This window comes from Pygoscelis adeliae, unplaced genomic scaffold (assembly GCF_000699105.1).
Source record: "Pygoscelis adeliae isolate BGI_AS28 unplaced genomic scaffold, ASM69910v1 Scaffold160, whole genome shotgun sequence".
NCBI classification, from domain to species: Eukaryota; Metazoa; Chordata; class Aves; order Sphenisciformes; family Spheniscidae; genus Pygoscelis; species Pygoscelis adeliae.
The window spans coordinates 5875623-5892134 of NW_008824035.1; the positions used below are offsets into that span (position 1 = coordinate 5875623).

At 37.0% G+C, this 16512-nt stretch overlaps 1 protein-coding gene across 1 annotated transcript in view; it reads left to right on the forward strand.

Annotated features, from left to right (window-relative positions):
* The first annotated feature begins 302 nt into the window (after positions 1-302).
* Positions 303-16512, forward strand: part of PDE1A (phosphodiesterase 1A, calmodulin-dependent) — a 165208-nt gene continuing 148998 nt past the window's right edge. Inside the window, exons 1-2 of the mRNA XM_009332250.1 lie at positions 303-696; positions 930-1043. Coding sequence (XP_009330525.1) covers positions 940-1043 — 104 coding nt within the window. The 5' untranslated portion in view covers positions 303-696; positions 930-939. The remainder of the gene's footprint in view (positions 697-929; positions 1044-16512) is intronic.

Here is a 16512-nt window from a genome sequence, read left to right on the forward strand (position 1 = left end):
TGCTGCACGGCTGGCAAACCGTTTAGTCCTCAACCCTTTTGCTGTTTGCATGCACTTAATTGTTTTTTGCTGGCAGACACACACAGTTCAGCATCAGATTTTGACACACGTATGCTGCTGTCCCGAAGGATTCGCTGAGCGGGCTGTCTTGCAGCTGCTGTATTTTCCACCAGTTAAATTGACAGTTACCTGCTGTGTGGAGTTGCTAGGAGAAGGTGAATAGTCATCATTACAGCATACTCCTTCAATAACAACCTGTAGAGCTCTCTGATTTCTCTTCAGCAGGGATTTATACATCTTCACTACTGACTTAGCATTTGTACAGTCATATTTTTATTGAGAGGCTGGCAGATATTTATTCATTAAGAATCAATTCAGGATCAACTAAAGAGAGGGAAGCTCTGGCATTTGAACGTGCACTCTTTTTGTAGGGTGATGTGGCTGATACTGGCTTCTACCATCTGCTTTCCTATTGCAGCCTGTTTCTCCAACCTGCAGAGCAGAAACCAGCCTTTCTTTCCTTCTGGATTGTTAAAGCCATTCACATTTATCCTGCATGGCAATGAATTATAGTCCATTTTAAGGAATCTTTTGTGCTTCTGTGCGTATTCCTGCAGCAGAAAAAGTGCATGAGAAAGGAGCTTGAGCAGTCAGTAGTATAGTAGCTGGCTCACCCGTATGGATTAGACTCGTGAGGTCAGAGGAGCTGTGTGTACTTGCTCTGTGCTTCGGGGGAAGGGGGGGAGAGTGGATTTGTCTATCAAAGTGAATAGCGATTCAGGCAGGATCATCCCTCAGCTGTTGCAATTGTGATGTGTTTTGATATGACAGCAGCTACTGTCTAACATGGGTGGATCTCCTGACATTTGTAGTGGACTAAAGAATGCTTTTGCTTGCTGCTGAGCCTGACTGTAACTGTATTGCTGTAGGACAATAACGATGGGGGCTCGAGCAACGGAAACAACTCGGGAACTGGAAAGCACCTCTATAAACTATCAAATAGGAGGACATGCGGAGAAAATGTGGCAACGGCTCAAAGGAATGTGAGTAGCTTCTCTCCTTGGCTTTTGTTCTGTTCCTGGGAAAGATCGTTTTCATCTGTTTGTTAAAATGACTAATTAGCAATGGGAGAGTTATCTCTAAGCTGTGAATAGTATTTCCTTTCCTAATACAGTACATTGCTCTCATATATGATGGTACTTAGATTAATGTCAGACTCTGTATAAGGTTCAATCACCTCATTTAAAAGATATATAACTAGTGAGAGTTATTATCCAAATTGAAATGCAGGTAAGTCCTTTCAGGTGAACACTTCCATAGCTCTGACATGATTTTGTAAATGTTATCTTCAGAATCAGCATTGCTGGAGCTATTTCATCATTCCTGTCAGTATATATAGGTAAGTATATTATTGCAGTTCCGTAGGAGGTATCAATACTTTGCCTTTTGAGAGTGCAGATAAAGAAGTCTATGTTAAAAGGAGCTTAGCTATTAGGAGGTTGCTATGTCTCTGTTTTTTGTCAGTTATTTTGGTGCTCAATAATGCTAAAAACTGATTGAAGGACTATTTGAAGGGGCCACTAGGCACCTGCTGTGTCTAATTCACTCCTCTCAAATGCAATTTTCAGTGTAGATTTTTGGTGCAAATGATCAGTAAATAAACATCTGCCACCCGTCAGAGAGAAACTCCATCAAACTAGTGTGTTCTAAAACCCTTAAACTTCAACGTCTCCTTTTAAGTATTTGTTTGGTTTTTGCTCTGAAAGCTGATGTCAGGATGTTACAAATAAATATGTTACAATTGTTGCTTTGGAAGCAAGGAAATTACACTATTATTTTTACTGGAAAGATTGGAAATACTGGGTTTCTAAAGGTATTCCACAGATGCTATATAGTGCCTCAGTTGTTGAAGGAAAACGGGTTACTTAGAGCGCTAAGAGGATTAGATGCATTGGCTATGGCACTGCCTGTTTCCCCTATGCATTGGGTAGAGATTCAAGCTGGCTGTGGGAAAGGGAGTTTCCACCATCTGCTTGCTTTCAAGAGAAAGTTGGTTTGCTTCATTGGAAAGTCACTTTTCAGCTGTGGCCAGGGATTTATCAGAACTTCTCTGTGATATGCTTTTGAATATTTGCTTTGAATCCTATCATCACTGTTTAAGATTATGCACTTTGGGAACCATTTTGCCTCTAGAATCCCCAAAGCAAATATTTTGATCGTTTCCTGATGCCACACATCTTGCCTCTGAGTTTCCGCTACTGGAGACCTCCATCAGTTTGTGCAGACTTCCATTTGTGTAGGGTCTAAGCTACTGTTTTTGTTCATTCTATAAGTTCTCTGTTACCACTAGACTCTTGGGTTGAAACATTTCCTTTCAGCTGCCTCTGGAATGGTTCCATTAAACAAACTAATGTAAATAAATAAACATTAGTGACATACAACAGCTCCAGGAAATAAGGTTCATGCTTCTTTAGGAGTAGTTAAAACAATAGTTGAAGTTTGTGGTGTATCAAAATCAAATGGAGCTGAAGTGTTTGAAAACCACGCATCTTTCGCACGTTGGCGCCAACCTCATGACTGTTGTGACTGCAGGACAAGGTAGTGCTAAAATACTTGTATTTAAAAGAAACAGGTTATATTATTAGATATGTGCTCAGCTGACTATTTTTCAGACTTCCCGATGATTTCATTTTAATTATTCACTAGTCAATTGGAAATCACTGACTAGTCAATATTATGAATATTGTACGGGGAAATTTCAGAGAGTTGAATTTTTCAGAGCAGATCTCTGTGCTCAGTTTGTAGTATAAGCATCAGTCATTAAGGAAAAGGATTCATTTTGCTGATGCACAGGTATCAAAGTAGAAGTATGTTTGTAGGGGAGAGGGGCCAATAAGTGGGACTGCCGCAGATAATCTGACTTGGGAAGAATTCTTTCATAAATTGTCAGTCAGGAGAATTATTTCGTCTTAGAGAGGGGAACTGTTAATGAAACTGGTATGTGTGAAGCAAATTACTGAGTTTTTAAAGGAGTGTACAGTAGTATATCTACCTTGAAGTCAAGACGTGGTGTGAGTTATGAAGCTGAATCTATTCTTGCTGATAGAGTCCACAGGCCTACAGAGTTTTCACCAATGTATACATGTGATTTTGACACAGTTTTACTGTATTTTGCCAGTCGAAAGTGCTGATTATCTTCTTGCAAGCAGGTCATTACTTCTGAAAGAACATTGGATTTCATTTCATTATCTGGATAGTGTTTAAAAGCTACACAATAGGTCCTTACTTAAAAAAAGCTTTTATTTTCTTTTAGCATTTCGGCTTTTCACATAATAGGCATTTAATTATGGATTTAGCTGCAGAATTCCATATACATTGAACCGCATATGACTTGGAGTGTTTTTGTTGTTGGTTTGGTTTTTTTTATTTTTGTAAATGTAGGCTGTTTTAGTTGAGTTGAGTACGCTTAAGGAGAAATGAAAATCCTTATTTGAATGCCTGATGAGAAAACCTGGGTATTATGGAAGCTTGAATGAAAGGGCATTTCTATGGATTTTCTACTCTATAGGCTTGCCTAGACCTCCCTAACCTAATGCTCTCCTTAAGTGCTGCGATAAAAGCTTGGATGGTTTGAACAAAACTAAAACCATACCTACCTTTTACCAGGTCCATGTGACCCTACAGCCAAGCTCTGCCTTCTGCATGGCAAATCAAAATCCAACTCTATTTTCTTTACATTGCAGTCGCAGCAATGCTGCAAAAAAAGAGATTCTCTGGCAGAGAAGAGATTAATTTGAAATTAATAACTTCATCAGCATTGATGCTGAGTTTATTGATGTCTGAGTGTATAAAACATGCTTACTGAAACAGGACTTACTTGTGAAAATGAGTCGTACATTTCTGGCTTGACTTGAGCTTTTGATCTTTGAATTAGGACATTTTCAGTACGCAGACTGTGAGCTTCTAATGTTTTGTACTTCAGGGAGAAAGCAAAAGCAAATAACAAGTGACAACTAAATAACTCGCTTAATAGTGGAGCTTTTATAATTCATTGTTACGCAGAAGAGTAAAAGCAAAAGCCATTTAAGCCACTGCTGAAATTCAAGCTGCCTGACTGAAGGGGAGTGTTGTACACCTGCTTCAGAAGGCATCTCGTCACAGCCTGGCCAGGGGGCTCCTTCTCAGACCGTTCAATGCCACTGATTACACTTTTTCTCCCTTAGCCTTTCATTCTTTATCAGATGGAATCTTACTTTAGACAGTAACTCAGTTAAGTAAGTCTCCAGCTTAAATGTATTCTGGAGTCAATAGGACCAGAAGATTTGCTACCTAGGAGAGTTTCTCTTCAGATGCTGATGGAGCATGGCAGTGAGCTCTGGAAGAGAAGCAGCTTCTTTAAAGCGTTTTGATTCAGAACCCAGATAACCAGATTTAAAGCAGAGCCCTGTATGCTTACTGGCCTTACAGTGTTTGGTATTCTCCTTAATCTGCAAGTAGACTTGACTTAACTCTGTGTTCTTCACTATTCTGTGAAATGGTGTGCTGTCTGTCTATGGTGTACGTTGACTGTCTGCCACTTCACTATGTCACCCACAGAACAGACCCCCCCCCCTTAACTTATTTTGCAAGTAGGCATCTTCTTTGCAAGTAGCTTCTTGTATCCCCACCACTGTTGAACCTAGTATTAGGAGTGCGTTCCATTTCTGAGCTTTGAATTAATTAGTGAGAAAATAACTTGCTTTTCATAGATGTACATATTTGCTAGAACTGTGTCTAAGAGGCCAGAAAATCTCTGAATGGAAAAAGTTAAAATCCAAGGTCCCAAGAGTTTGGGGGATTGGAGTTCACATGCTGTTAGAATAGGCTACTTTACGTAGTTGTTACTGATTTAAAAAGAGAATATGTGTTATTGCCATCACTGTCCTAAAACTAATTTGTGCTAACTTGGATGGCAAAAGGGATTTGAGAAAAAGCATAAGCTTCTTTCCTTACCTTCTTCCCTTTCTTTTCCTCCACATCCAATATAATAGACCCCAATTTCTGCAGCATTTCTGCAGAAAGGAGAGTCTAAACTGTTTTAGGCACTGAAAGGGACTGACTCATAGACCCAGTTTGTTGATCCTGCAGTGCTGCAGTGACAAATGCTTATCATTGCATGCATACCCATTTTGTAGAGGCAAAAAGGGGCCCTACATACTGATTTGAGGAAACTTGGCTTGATATGAAGGGAAGTAGAGAAATGGCTTCCTCCACAGCTGCTGAATTATCAGAAGAGAGAATGCTTTAAAAGGCATCAAGTAGAATCCAGATTAGCAGCCTGTTAGGTCTAAAAGGGACCAGAATGGGTAACTTTAGTTAAGGAACCTCACCCAGTCATTCCTTCACCAGATCCGTGGATACTGGTGGAAGAGCTATAGAACAGTTTCCAGAACCATATACGGACAAAGAGGTCTTTCCTTTGTTTTTCTAAGTTACTTGTTCACATTTTGTTTTATACTGTATTTGGTGTTTGTGTTTGTTTATTGTCTTTTTTTTGTACGCTCAATTTGCCTAAACTATGAAAGTTCAGTAAAGGTTAACTGAAAAGATTATCATTATCAAAACTTAACATTTTGTGATATAAAGGTTTATAAATTTGTAAGTACTGAATAATCAGAGAGAAGAAGAGCTAGAATTACAGGTGGATAACTATGATAAAAAATGGAGAGACAGAAATTGTCACTTGCTGACTATTAACTACATTAGGAACAAATGGATATGGAATTCAAGCAGTTTTTACTTGCCTATTTTTGCTTTTTCCTAATGTGAAAACTTTTCTTTAAAGGAAAATCTTAAGCTCTTGAAAAAATTCAAATGACAGCTATTTCTACAGGGAATTTAAATAAAATTAAAGCTGTTGTTTGTCAAACATGATTTCAGAAATGCTCTGAACAGAAAATTGAAGAAATTATATAATGATTTACCTGTTGATTGATATGTATCCTATTAATGCTATAATTACAGTAAGAATTGTTCCATTATAAATTGTGAATGGCTTCTTTTGATTTTGAAACCAAAGTCTGTTTCTGTGCCTGAGTAGTCAAGGTAAACAATTTATAATGATAACTTTGTAACCTAAAAATGTGTATCTAATTAAATTTATAATATGATAAATGTTGGAATTTTCAATAACTATAGATATTTTAGCCATACTCAGCTACTTAGCATTAGCAATTTAGAGAATGATTTTATCCAGTCATATTAGAATAATGATATTATTTTGCTGTTAGAAAGGTATTTCCATTATTATCATGTACAGGAGGCACAGAATTAATTTTCTGGTTCATACTATTTTTTTGCTGCAATTTCTGGCACATATCAATTCTTTTGATGGATTAGAGTAAATGCTAATCCTCCAATTTACTGTGGGTAGGTGAATTGCTGTGCTTATAGGAAGCTCTACTAGAAATGACTGTAAACTGAAGGAGTGGTGCAAAGATAATTTGCCTATGATATCACTAAGAACAGCAGCAGTGTGTCTTTACAGGTCTCACAGTCCCTAAATAATATAATATAATATTGAAATCTCCCATTTCTAGACCTTTAAATGTACATGTACATACACTCCTCACATATGCTTCCAATTAAAATTAAGTATTTTATCTAAGAACACTGCAAAGGAAAATAAAGATAACATTTCATGAAGCTGACTGCTAAACTGCAATTAAATGAAGTCTCAAATTTCTATACTCTGTATTTTTGTTTAGCTTAGACTTCTGACTCTACTAATGCTACATCAAACATTTCTAAGATTTCCTAAAAGATGCTTTCTGTGACTATTTAACTTATAAATGTTCAATTCAGATCTCTGCCTAGAAAGAATTTGCATATAATCAACTACACAAATAATTACTTTCCTCCTATTTTGAACTCCTGTCAGCTACTTGTGCAGGGGCCCTTGTTTGCCCTGCAGACCAACCAATTATTATAAATGTTTCTTTCAAAAACCTCTTTCTCCAATTTAGCTTGTACACGTTGAAACCTGCCACAAAATGGTTAGCAGTTTCTCAGAGCTATTGGTCAAAAACTCAGAGTTCATACTGCCCTCCCACATGTAACTCCAGTTTCTGCTCCACCTCCACAACAGAATGAAGTCAAAATACCTGGATAGGCAAAAAAGTGCCTTTGTCTTGCTAATTATACAGCGTTGGAAAAATGCAAATGCCTAAACACTGAAATTACATAGTTACCAGTGGAAGTTATAATAAAAATAGGCATTGACTTCGTACATCCAAAAGAGAAACATAACCTCAGGTTTATCAAAATTGTGTCTGACAGAAGTTTTCCTGTAAGATGTCAAAATAATCATTTAGGAGTGAACTCAGCATTTAGCACTGTTCCATTTTGTTTGGGTTTGCCGTCTGATCTGGTTTACTCCTGATATCATCTCTGGAAGAGGGCTAGAGCAAAATAGTTGCAATTATTTCTGCTGCCATTTATTGGAGTCTTTAGAAAACTAAGACTGCAAAAAGAGGTTTAAGATCTACTGTATGGTAGCAGGTCCTCCTGTGCTACTGTATTGTCATATCTAACGTGCGGGTTTTCTTTTTGTCAAACAAACAAACAAAACATCCAAAGTCCTCCAAAAGGAAGCAAAACCAACCAACCAACCAAGGACCAAATGGGCTAAGCTTGACACACAAACTGCGGAGTGATGAGTACTTTACTCGTTCTCTGTTGACAGCAGATGTTTGGGAGGTTTTCTGTTTTTCCTTTACTGCCTTCCCATACAATTTCATGAAGTACTTGAGGTCACCAATGCAATTTATGGAACTTTTAAAATAAGGCCTTGTGGAGAGGAGCTATAGTGGCAGTCAGAACTTAATATAAAGTCAGTCCTTTAATTTTACTAAGGAGATAGTCACAACTGCTCAGTTTTCTCTAAAATCACAGAGAAAATTGCACTCTGCTGTGGTTAAGGGAAGCTGAACAGAAATTGAGTACGTCAGTTATAAAGTCACAGCTGACAATGAAGTGACTCAGTTTTCATGGTCCATAAAGCTTTACAATTAGGCAGGCAGTGTTGCAGACTGAACAAGCCAGCCTTCCTGAACCTCTCTTTTCTTTTAGAAAACTGCTTAGACTTACTTGTAAAGAACTACTAAAGGCATTCAGTATCTGTTAAAGGCTGCAGCTGGCTGCAGAGTAATCTGTGGCTCAGACCATAGACACACATTTTCTGAATACATATATGCAAGGAATAGTGGTCTTGAAGGAGTATGCGACTTACTCCTGAAAGTTTGGGTGATTCTGACTGTTTGCCAGCATATGTAATTTCATAAGTGTAAGTCAAATACTGTTAACATGAGTTGTTGCGTTTATTCCTGTGGATTCTGCTAGAAAAGTGATTTCCAAACTGGTCTTCTGTGAGCTGAGGGAGTTTGTCAGCTACATGGTCCCTAAAAGATGACCTTTTTCAGCAGCCATCATGGATTAAGTTGTCTCCCATGATTCATTGTTGCCTCCCAACTCTCACTGCTGCCTCCATGCTATCTTTCTTAGCTGTTCTAGTATGACTGGTTTTGATGCCATGCAGGGAATTCTTCTGTGTTAAAAATAACCTGTAATAACTTTTTTTTACCCCTACTATAAATTTAAACTTGAATCAGTTCCTAGGTTGGATTCCTTCTGTGTTTCCATACCTAGTTGCATCCTTACAATGGAGGAAGTTGTCTGAGGGTGGGAATATCTGAAGTTAAAGTGAGGGGAGATGGTCCTGCTTGAGCAGCTCTCCAACAAAACAATCGTCTTAAATTGCTCATGTTTTAAGTCCTTGATTCTGTGATACTGTAAATCCTTCTGTAGGGTACCTAGTATTAGATCAATACATGACAGAAAGTGTTGATCCAATACGAACTTGTCCTGAGGGTTCAATTTTGTTCCGGTATTTTTGAAAGGTTAACTTTGAACTAGCAGATTTTATGAAGATCAAGTACTGCCCACGTCAGTCCAGCTTTATGATGCATCAGATAACATCTGTGCTCCTGTAGTCAACAGAAAGCTGGCCTGAAAGAAGGCCAGTATAAACATGTGTTGTGTACTTTGGCTAATTCAAGAGAATTGTAATCACATATTTGCACCTCAACTGAATCAGTTAAGTACTGCTAGGTAATCTATAACTAGCAGTTACAGAACTGTAATCTAACCCCCCCTAAGCCTATTGTTTGCCTTTGCTGTATAAAGCTCTTTGTCACCACTGGCAATATTTCAGATGTCTGCAAATCAAAAAAAGGTAAAAACTGCTATATTAAAATTTTGATTCTTCTTGACCTGAATGTCCTGAGAATGAGTACTTATTAGCTGCCATTGTGCTGTTTATGGTCTGTACAATGAAGCTGGACAATCCTGGGGTTTAATATGGGTTCTTTAGAATGAGTAAGACAAGCAATGCTCATCTGAGTCAGTGTCATAAAATGATGAAAAAAAAGTATTCCTAAGCTGCTTCTCTGTTCGGCAATTTAGGCAAATACGTCTGATTTTAGACCTTCTAGAGAAGCCAGTATACCTTGAGGTAGCATCTGCTGGAGAACAGAAAAATGTAAGACATACATTAAAGCTTTACTTTTTCCAGAAGTAGTAGTCCTACAAATATCCCTCCGAAGTTTAAAAAAAAAGAGAAAAAGCACATACCTTTTTTTTCTTTTTCAAGTCTTCCTCACTGATCTCATGGCTCCTGCGTGATGGTGTAACTGAATATTTGTAATCATAGTCATTCAGCATTTTTGCCTGGTTTTGTTGCTGTTTATTTAATGAGTTTTTCAGCTTTAGAGACTGTTGAATTACAGCAGTGCAACCTTCCAAGCATAATGCAGTTATTATTTGATGCAGAGTTATTTAACAGGGAGAGATCTAAAGGAAGATGTTTGTCTATGCAAGTGCTTACGCTCCATTATCTATTGTTTGACATTGGCTGCAGTTTGTTTGACCCAACCCTTCTCCAGACTTTTGGCGCCCCCAGGAAAACAAGTAGCCTCAATAAATATTATGCAGACATTTAATTGTTGTGAGTTTCTCTGATAAATAGTGTTTGGAGGCAGTTACATTTGAATGGTTCACTGTTAGTGTAATTTATGCCAGAAAGACACTAAGGAAGAGACTGCTGGGTAGTATTTACTTCTTTCTTTTGCTCATCTACAGTACAGAACTGTTTTTCTGCCTGGGAAATATGAAATGAAATACTATTGTTGGGTTTTTTCTGCTGTGTTGTCTGCAGAATTTATTGAAGAATCAACATCTAACGTCATGCTTACCTGCAGTTATATGTTTTGTATTTTTATTTACTGTTTGTTTTGAATAGGGTTTTTTTTGTTGTTTTTTTGTAATACCTCTGACACCACTTAGTAATATTCAGTAGCTTTCTTTTCCCTTTTTATTGAAGACTTGATGAAGGTTTGAAATTTTTTCCTCTAAACTGAAGATTTTTATTAATATCGCTGTATTTCCTTACCCCAAATACTTTCAGTTAAGGTAACTGGGACACCTGTTTGGCAGAGATGCCAAACATGCCAGGCTCAGCTGGAGCTGCAAATGGTTGTCCCTTTTGACAGTCCCTTTTTATCATCAGTATGTCATTTTCTAATGCACAGGCAAGTGCACTGCAAAAAGCATTACATCATTGGCATTGATTTCCGTTAGGGTGGGCTGGAATGCAGAATTCCTGCCCTGAAGAAAATTAAATACATAAAAAAACATTGAAAAAGGCCACCAAAATTAAATCCTCAGAAGAATGAGTATTCTGAAATGTCTTTTAAAAAATTTGAATCAACATCTTTTTCTGATTTTTTTTTTTTCCTACTTCAAAGACCATAAACTGAGGTGGCAGTAAACTGGTTACTTGAAAACCAGTGGTCCTAGTCCCTGTGCTGCCAAAGATGACCCAGGAGCACAGCTCTGAGCAACCCAGGGGAATAGTTATGTATAGTCAGGATATCTCCGACACAGGTATAATTTTATGAGCAAAGCAAGCTGTGCACAAAATCTGAAACTTTGCATTAGAGAAAAAGTTCAATTAGAAAATTACTGACCAACTCTGATTTATTTCTTTTCAACTTCACTAGAAAGACCTTGGATTCTATGCGTAATTGGAAATTAGATGTTTCTCTTCCACAGAAAACTGCTAAAGTATCACAGAAGATTTTCGCTGATCATGTATTCATTCTTTGGTAATTTGGAGTATATGTTTCAATGGCTACTAAGACACCTTCACCAGCCGTAACGTCAGTTAGAGTTTACAAACCAGGTTTGTGGGATAATCCTATGACAGTCAATGGCAGTAAGATGGACATATGATAGCCTTTTCCCTGCCATATACTGCTGTGACAAGGAAACCCTATTTTAGTGTTATATCGCTCTTGAGCAGACATTATTGGTCTTTATTCTAAATAATTGGAAGAAAAATGAGACTTCAAGTCAATTTACTGGTGACTATTTTGTGTGTGTGTGTGTACTTACAGTTCTTTAAGTGTGTTTTACAGACAAATACATCGGGTTTTGGTTTGGGTTTTTTTTTTTCTTCTTTTTTCTGTAAATGTTAACTTGGTTACAAGCCCAAATTAATAATGAGAAGAAATGTATGTCTCAGTCTCTCTATGTAGTGCATGTATTTGATGCTTTTAACGGTGGCACATTATAATATTGCACTGGAAAGTGTTGAGCCCTTCCTTCCTATTCCCACCATGAAGACTCCTCAAAACTGTGTACTGTTTTGATTTATTGAGTGAAATAGTACACTTACCTCTGGAAGGAAAACTGCAATCATTAGATGATAGGAAGTATTACTTAGAGTGGCTAGAGTATATGTAAAAGGAGTGAAAAAAATTTATACTCTTCAAAATAAGTTTATCTCTACTAGCTACTTTCTGGTTTATGTAAATTTTGTCAGAAGTATTATGTTCTTAACTTAAAATGCAGTAGATAAAAACTTTGGCTTATTTGAGCCCTTTGACTTTGAAGTTCCTTTCTAAGCAGACTGATTTAATATTGCTTGTTTCTCTAGGAATATTAAAAAATATTTGTCAAAGACATGTCAAAATGAAGAATGTTAATAACATGTACATGTAAATAGTTTAGTGATAACTGTGAGGAAGATTTGCCTCCAAGAGAGAAATATTTAATTCTATTTTTAGTTGTTCTCTTGAGTATTTTGATTAGCCATTGCCTGCCTTGTGTGAGCTACACATCAAAAAGGGATTCCCTCTCCACTTGATTGCTAGAACATCCCTACTGTTCCAGAAATGTTTAAATATATAATGCGTAGAAGTAACTAGGCATGAAAGTGTTAAAACATTTTGGTTTTAACACTTTGGTTTTAACACTTCTGAATCTATATAATTAATTTGTTTCCTGGCTTTGTAATTTAAAAAGTATGATGCATACTTAGTGTAGCTTTCTGCTGTTAAGTGGACTATGTCAGACGATCTTTTTGGTAAGAAATGAAAGATTGGTAATATATTTCTGTCCCGTGAAACAGAAATTGAATTTCCAAGAGTGCCAAACAGACAGCTCATGAACACTTATGGCCCAGGCCTTATGATTCCTAATTCTGGTTTAATATATCAAAACTTTCCCCTTTCCTTCACCAGTAATGTATTGTTTTATTCTTCAGTATTCCAAGAACACGCACATATACCCCTGTTGTAGATCAAATGTGGTTCATGTGCTGTGTGAAACTGAACATTAGCTAAGAGCAAAATGGTTTGCCTGCATAGCAGATAGGGACAAAAAGGTTTAAAAGTGAATGTACAACAGCTGCAAGTCTGTTTTAGAGATGGATATGAGGTAAACACAGGATATGAGCATCCCAGAAGATTATGACAGTTTATAGCTCAATCCAAACTTTCTGAGTTGCTCCTATCACTGTTACAGCCTAAACCAAAGTTTGTGTTCAAACACTTAGAGCCTTTTAGAAGTCTAGATTGTGATAGATGTAATACAGCTATGACAATGCATGTCTTGATGTTTAAAATAAACACGGTATTAGAATACTTACAGAAAATCTTAGCTTTGATTTGGTCCTCTAATTGTATTTCTGCTTTTTCGTTAGAATCTTGCATATCTATTAACATCATATGCCAGCTCTGCTACGGTCTGATTAAATTCAACACTAACAAACATGCCATAATATGTTAATATTGTCACTTTCCAGAAAAATTAGGTGGCTCAGGTGCACGTAAGCCATATGGAGCCATCTCTGTCACCTATTTCTCCCTTGACTTACACTCAGCTTTGACCAGATTCATTCTGGATACACGAGAGAGTCAACTTTGTCTTAGCATGAGCTCATATTTAACCCTCTAGCACTGTGCTGATCTTTTCTGTATGACAAAGGGCTGTATCCAGAATGCTGTTGTGTGTAGTTTAAAAATATCCTTGAGTTCACATACAAGATTAAAGCAAAACATAAAGAGTGGATAATGAGTTAATGAAAGTATATAATTTCCTATGAATTTTACTTAAGACCTTTTAGTTTAAAAGTTCAGAACATTTTCATCATCAGTTCAATGCTAAAATCATCTCATTGCTTTGGGAGAGGTTGCAGAGTTGCAGAGTCCTTGAATCATGTTACTACTTAGGGAAACATGGTTATTAATAGAACTTGATTTTTAAATACTTTTCAACCTTTATATGTTAAATGTAATCTCAAATACATGCTTAGTTTGAATGAGCAAGGGAATAGAATGAAACTTTATACTTTAAGGCATCAGCTTCAGTAGAGGAAGATTTCAAGGGGAAAGGTCTCGACGAAAAGGTAGAATTCATAGAAGTTTTGGAGATTAACTGTATTTTTTTCATTCCCAGTAATGAAAAACAGTATTGCAGCTTTACATACGGTGACTCTGCATTGAAATAGGCTCAGAAAGACTGTGTAAAGCTCTGTAACGACAATGTAAAGTGACAACAGATGTGATTTCTCACACTAAAATGCATTCTTATCATTTGACAATGATTAACATTATGATGATCCTCTTGGCATGGAACTGAAATTTTTCTACATTGTACAAGCTATATTAAATCTGTCTTCAGCTGGCACCCATGCCTTACAGAAGTTGGCAGACTACCACATGCATGGGACCAGTTCCAGCTTTATACATGGGCATGAGTGCAAAAATTTCCATATGATGCTTCACTTCTGAAAATTAGTTGATGATTTTCACAAGAGGGCTGCTGCAGAATGCAATTCTGTATCTCAGCAAAAAGTACTTCATGGCCCAGCTATGGGTTCTACTTGCACAGTCATCTGTTTTTGTCCAATCCATTAGGATCTAATATTACTTAAAGGCACTCCAGTTACGAGCTGTACTGGGACTTTGTGGTTCAATCTGAAAGACCTGAAAATCTTGTAGCTTTGTGAGACTGCAGTTCAGAGATGTAAGAAAATGTCAAGGTCCGACATTCAATTCGTTCCTTCAGGTAAAATGTGGTGTTGGACTACAGATTTTTCTGAAATGGACAGTGTGAAAGAGGTTTTGGGTTTCTGAATGAGGAAAAAAAGGTATGTAATAGTTTTTGTGTCATAATTAACATAATACAGTTGATGTCATGCCCACAGAACATAGACCATAAAACTTCAGCCTGTGATTTCTCCATCAAGTCCATAATTTAATAAAATTAGCCTGGTTCTGGTCTCACACCAGTATAATTGGAGGCTATTGAATTACAACACAATAAATGAGACCTCAGAACAGATTTACTTTATTGTGACAAAAGAGCACAGTATTTCATGGATGCAGTGGAATTTGGCTAAGGTTTATTGGTTACTCCTTTTTATGAACACTGGGCTATGTCAAGTATGTTATAATTTTTCAAAGTTAGTTGTTACTGGATGTGATTCTTCTTTTCTTAATTGCGAACCCAATAGGACAAGAATGATTCCCTGAAGCTTGTCGGGTTTTTTCCTTTCTTTTTTTTCCCTTCTCCCAAAGGAAAGAAACATGTTTACCTCCCTTTGTCTAGCACTTGACTGCAGCTATAGTAGTAACACAGAAACAGATTGCAACAAATTTGCTATTTATTGCTATGATTTTGGATTTTTGCCACTCTCGCTAATGAGCTATGTTTTTGCAGATAGACAAACTAAGGATGGTTTCCTCAGCTCACATGCACTTGATTGTATCCCATTTTGTCATTAAATTTATTTTTAACAATAAAATCAGCAGATTGTAATTTGTATTATGATCATCATGATTAGATCTCGCTATGTTTAATGCAACTGTGAATCTTTGTGCAGATGAGGGGAGTTAGACACTGAAAGAAAAAACAGTTGCACAGCATCATCTAAAATTTTATTTTAGCAGTTTTTCTGTAGTAATTTGGGGGAAGGAAACAGGGAGGAAGGGAGAGATAGATGGGAAGGGACAGTTTTATCTAATGCTACCCCCACTTAAACCAGATAATTACATTGCATTCCTTTCTAGCGCAGCATGCAACTAGCATGACATGCGCAATATTGTACAGTATTTGGTATAATAGTAGGAGTATATACCACATTAAGTGATGGTCTTAAATGTTGTACTCGCATTTTTATAGGTAGCTGAAAGCTTCTCACTATACACTCAGCACTGCTAAAAGTGTATAGCAAATAAAAGTTAGAAGCTTTGTTTTTCCCTGCTGAGTTGCCTCAGAGGAAAGTGTCAGAAGCACAAAAGCCTTTGTTGCTTCACTTCATGATTAAATCCAGCCTTCCCCATTGAAAGAACTCTTTTCTTTTGCATTATTACCCTGTTACAAAATGTCTCTGCCCATCACAAATATTTCAGTTTCTCTATGCCTCTCTTCCTAATTAACACTGAAAGCCATTCCTAACATTGTGAGTCTAGAAGCTGCCATTCCTTCATGTGTAAGGAATTAAGCTCAGCAGTTACACATGTAAAAGAGATGTTTTACTCAGTAAAATCTCTGTAGATTTTAGCAAAAGTAGACTGCTAATGAGCAAATGTAGGCTACCATTTTTAATTTCATTATCCACAAATTACCAATGCCTACATATGTGATTGCAGCTACCCATATTGCCTTATCTGTGTAAATGAATTATGAAAGTGAAAATGAAAGAAGGCATTATCTGAGCAGCAATGTATTACCAATTATAGTGATGTGGTTACACAATTATAACACTTCTATTCAGGCACTTGTACTTCAATGGAAGGTAGCTTTTTTCTGTTCACATTAAAACTTTCCTAACAAATTTAGTAAGCATAAAAAGGTTGCGTTTATACTGCGGGAAAAATTATTAACACCAGAAGTTATCCCACTTATCTGTGTCAGCTTCAGTCCACAGCTGTGGATACAATGACACGTGTTTACTTCAGTAGTCAAACTAGCTTCTTCTCTCTTACTTCCCCACCCTTTTTTGGAAAGGAGGGTTACCTTTAATCCAGATTGTTTGTAGGAATCCAGATAATTTCAAGGATCTGGTTTATTGGCACAGTTAAAGGGATAACAGATGTGGCATGGGAATGAACTGTCAGAGCCGGGGTA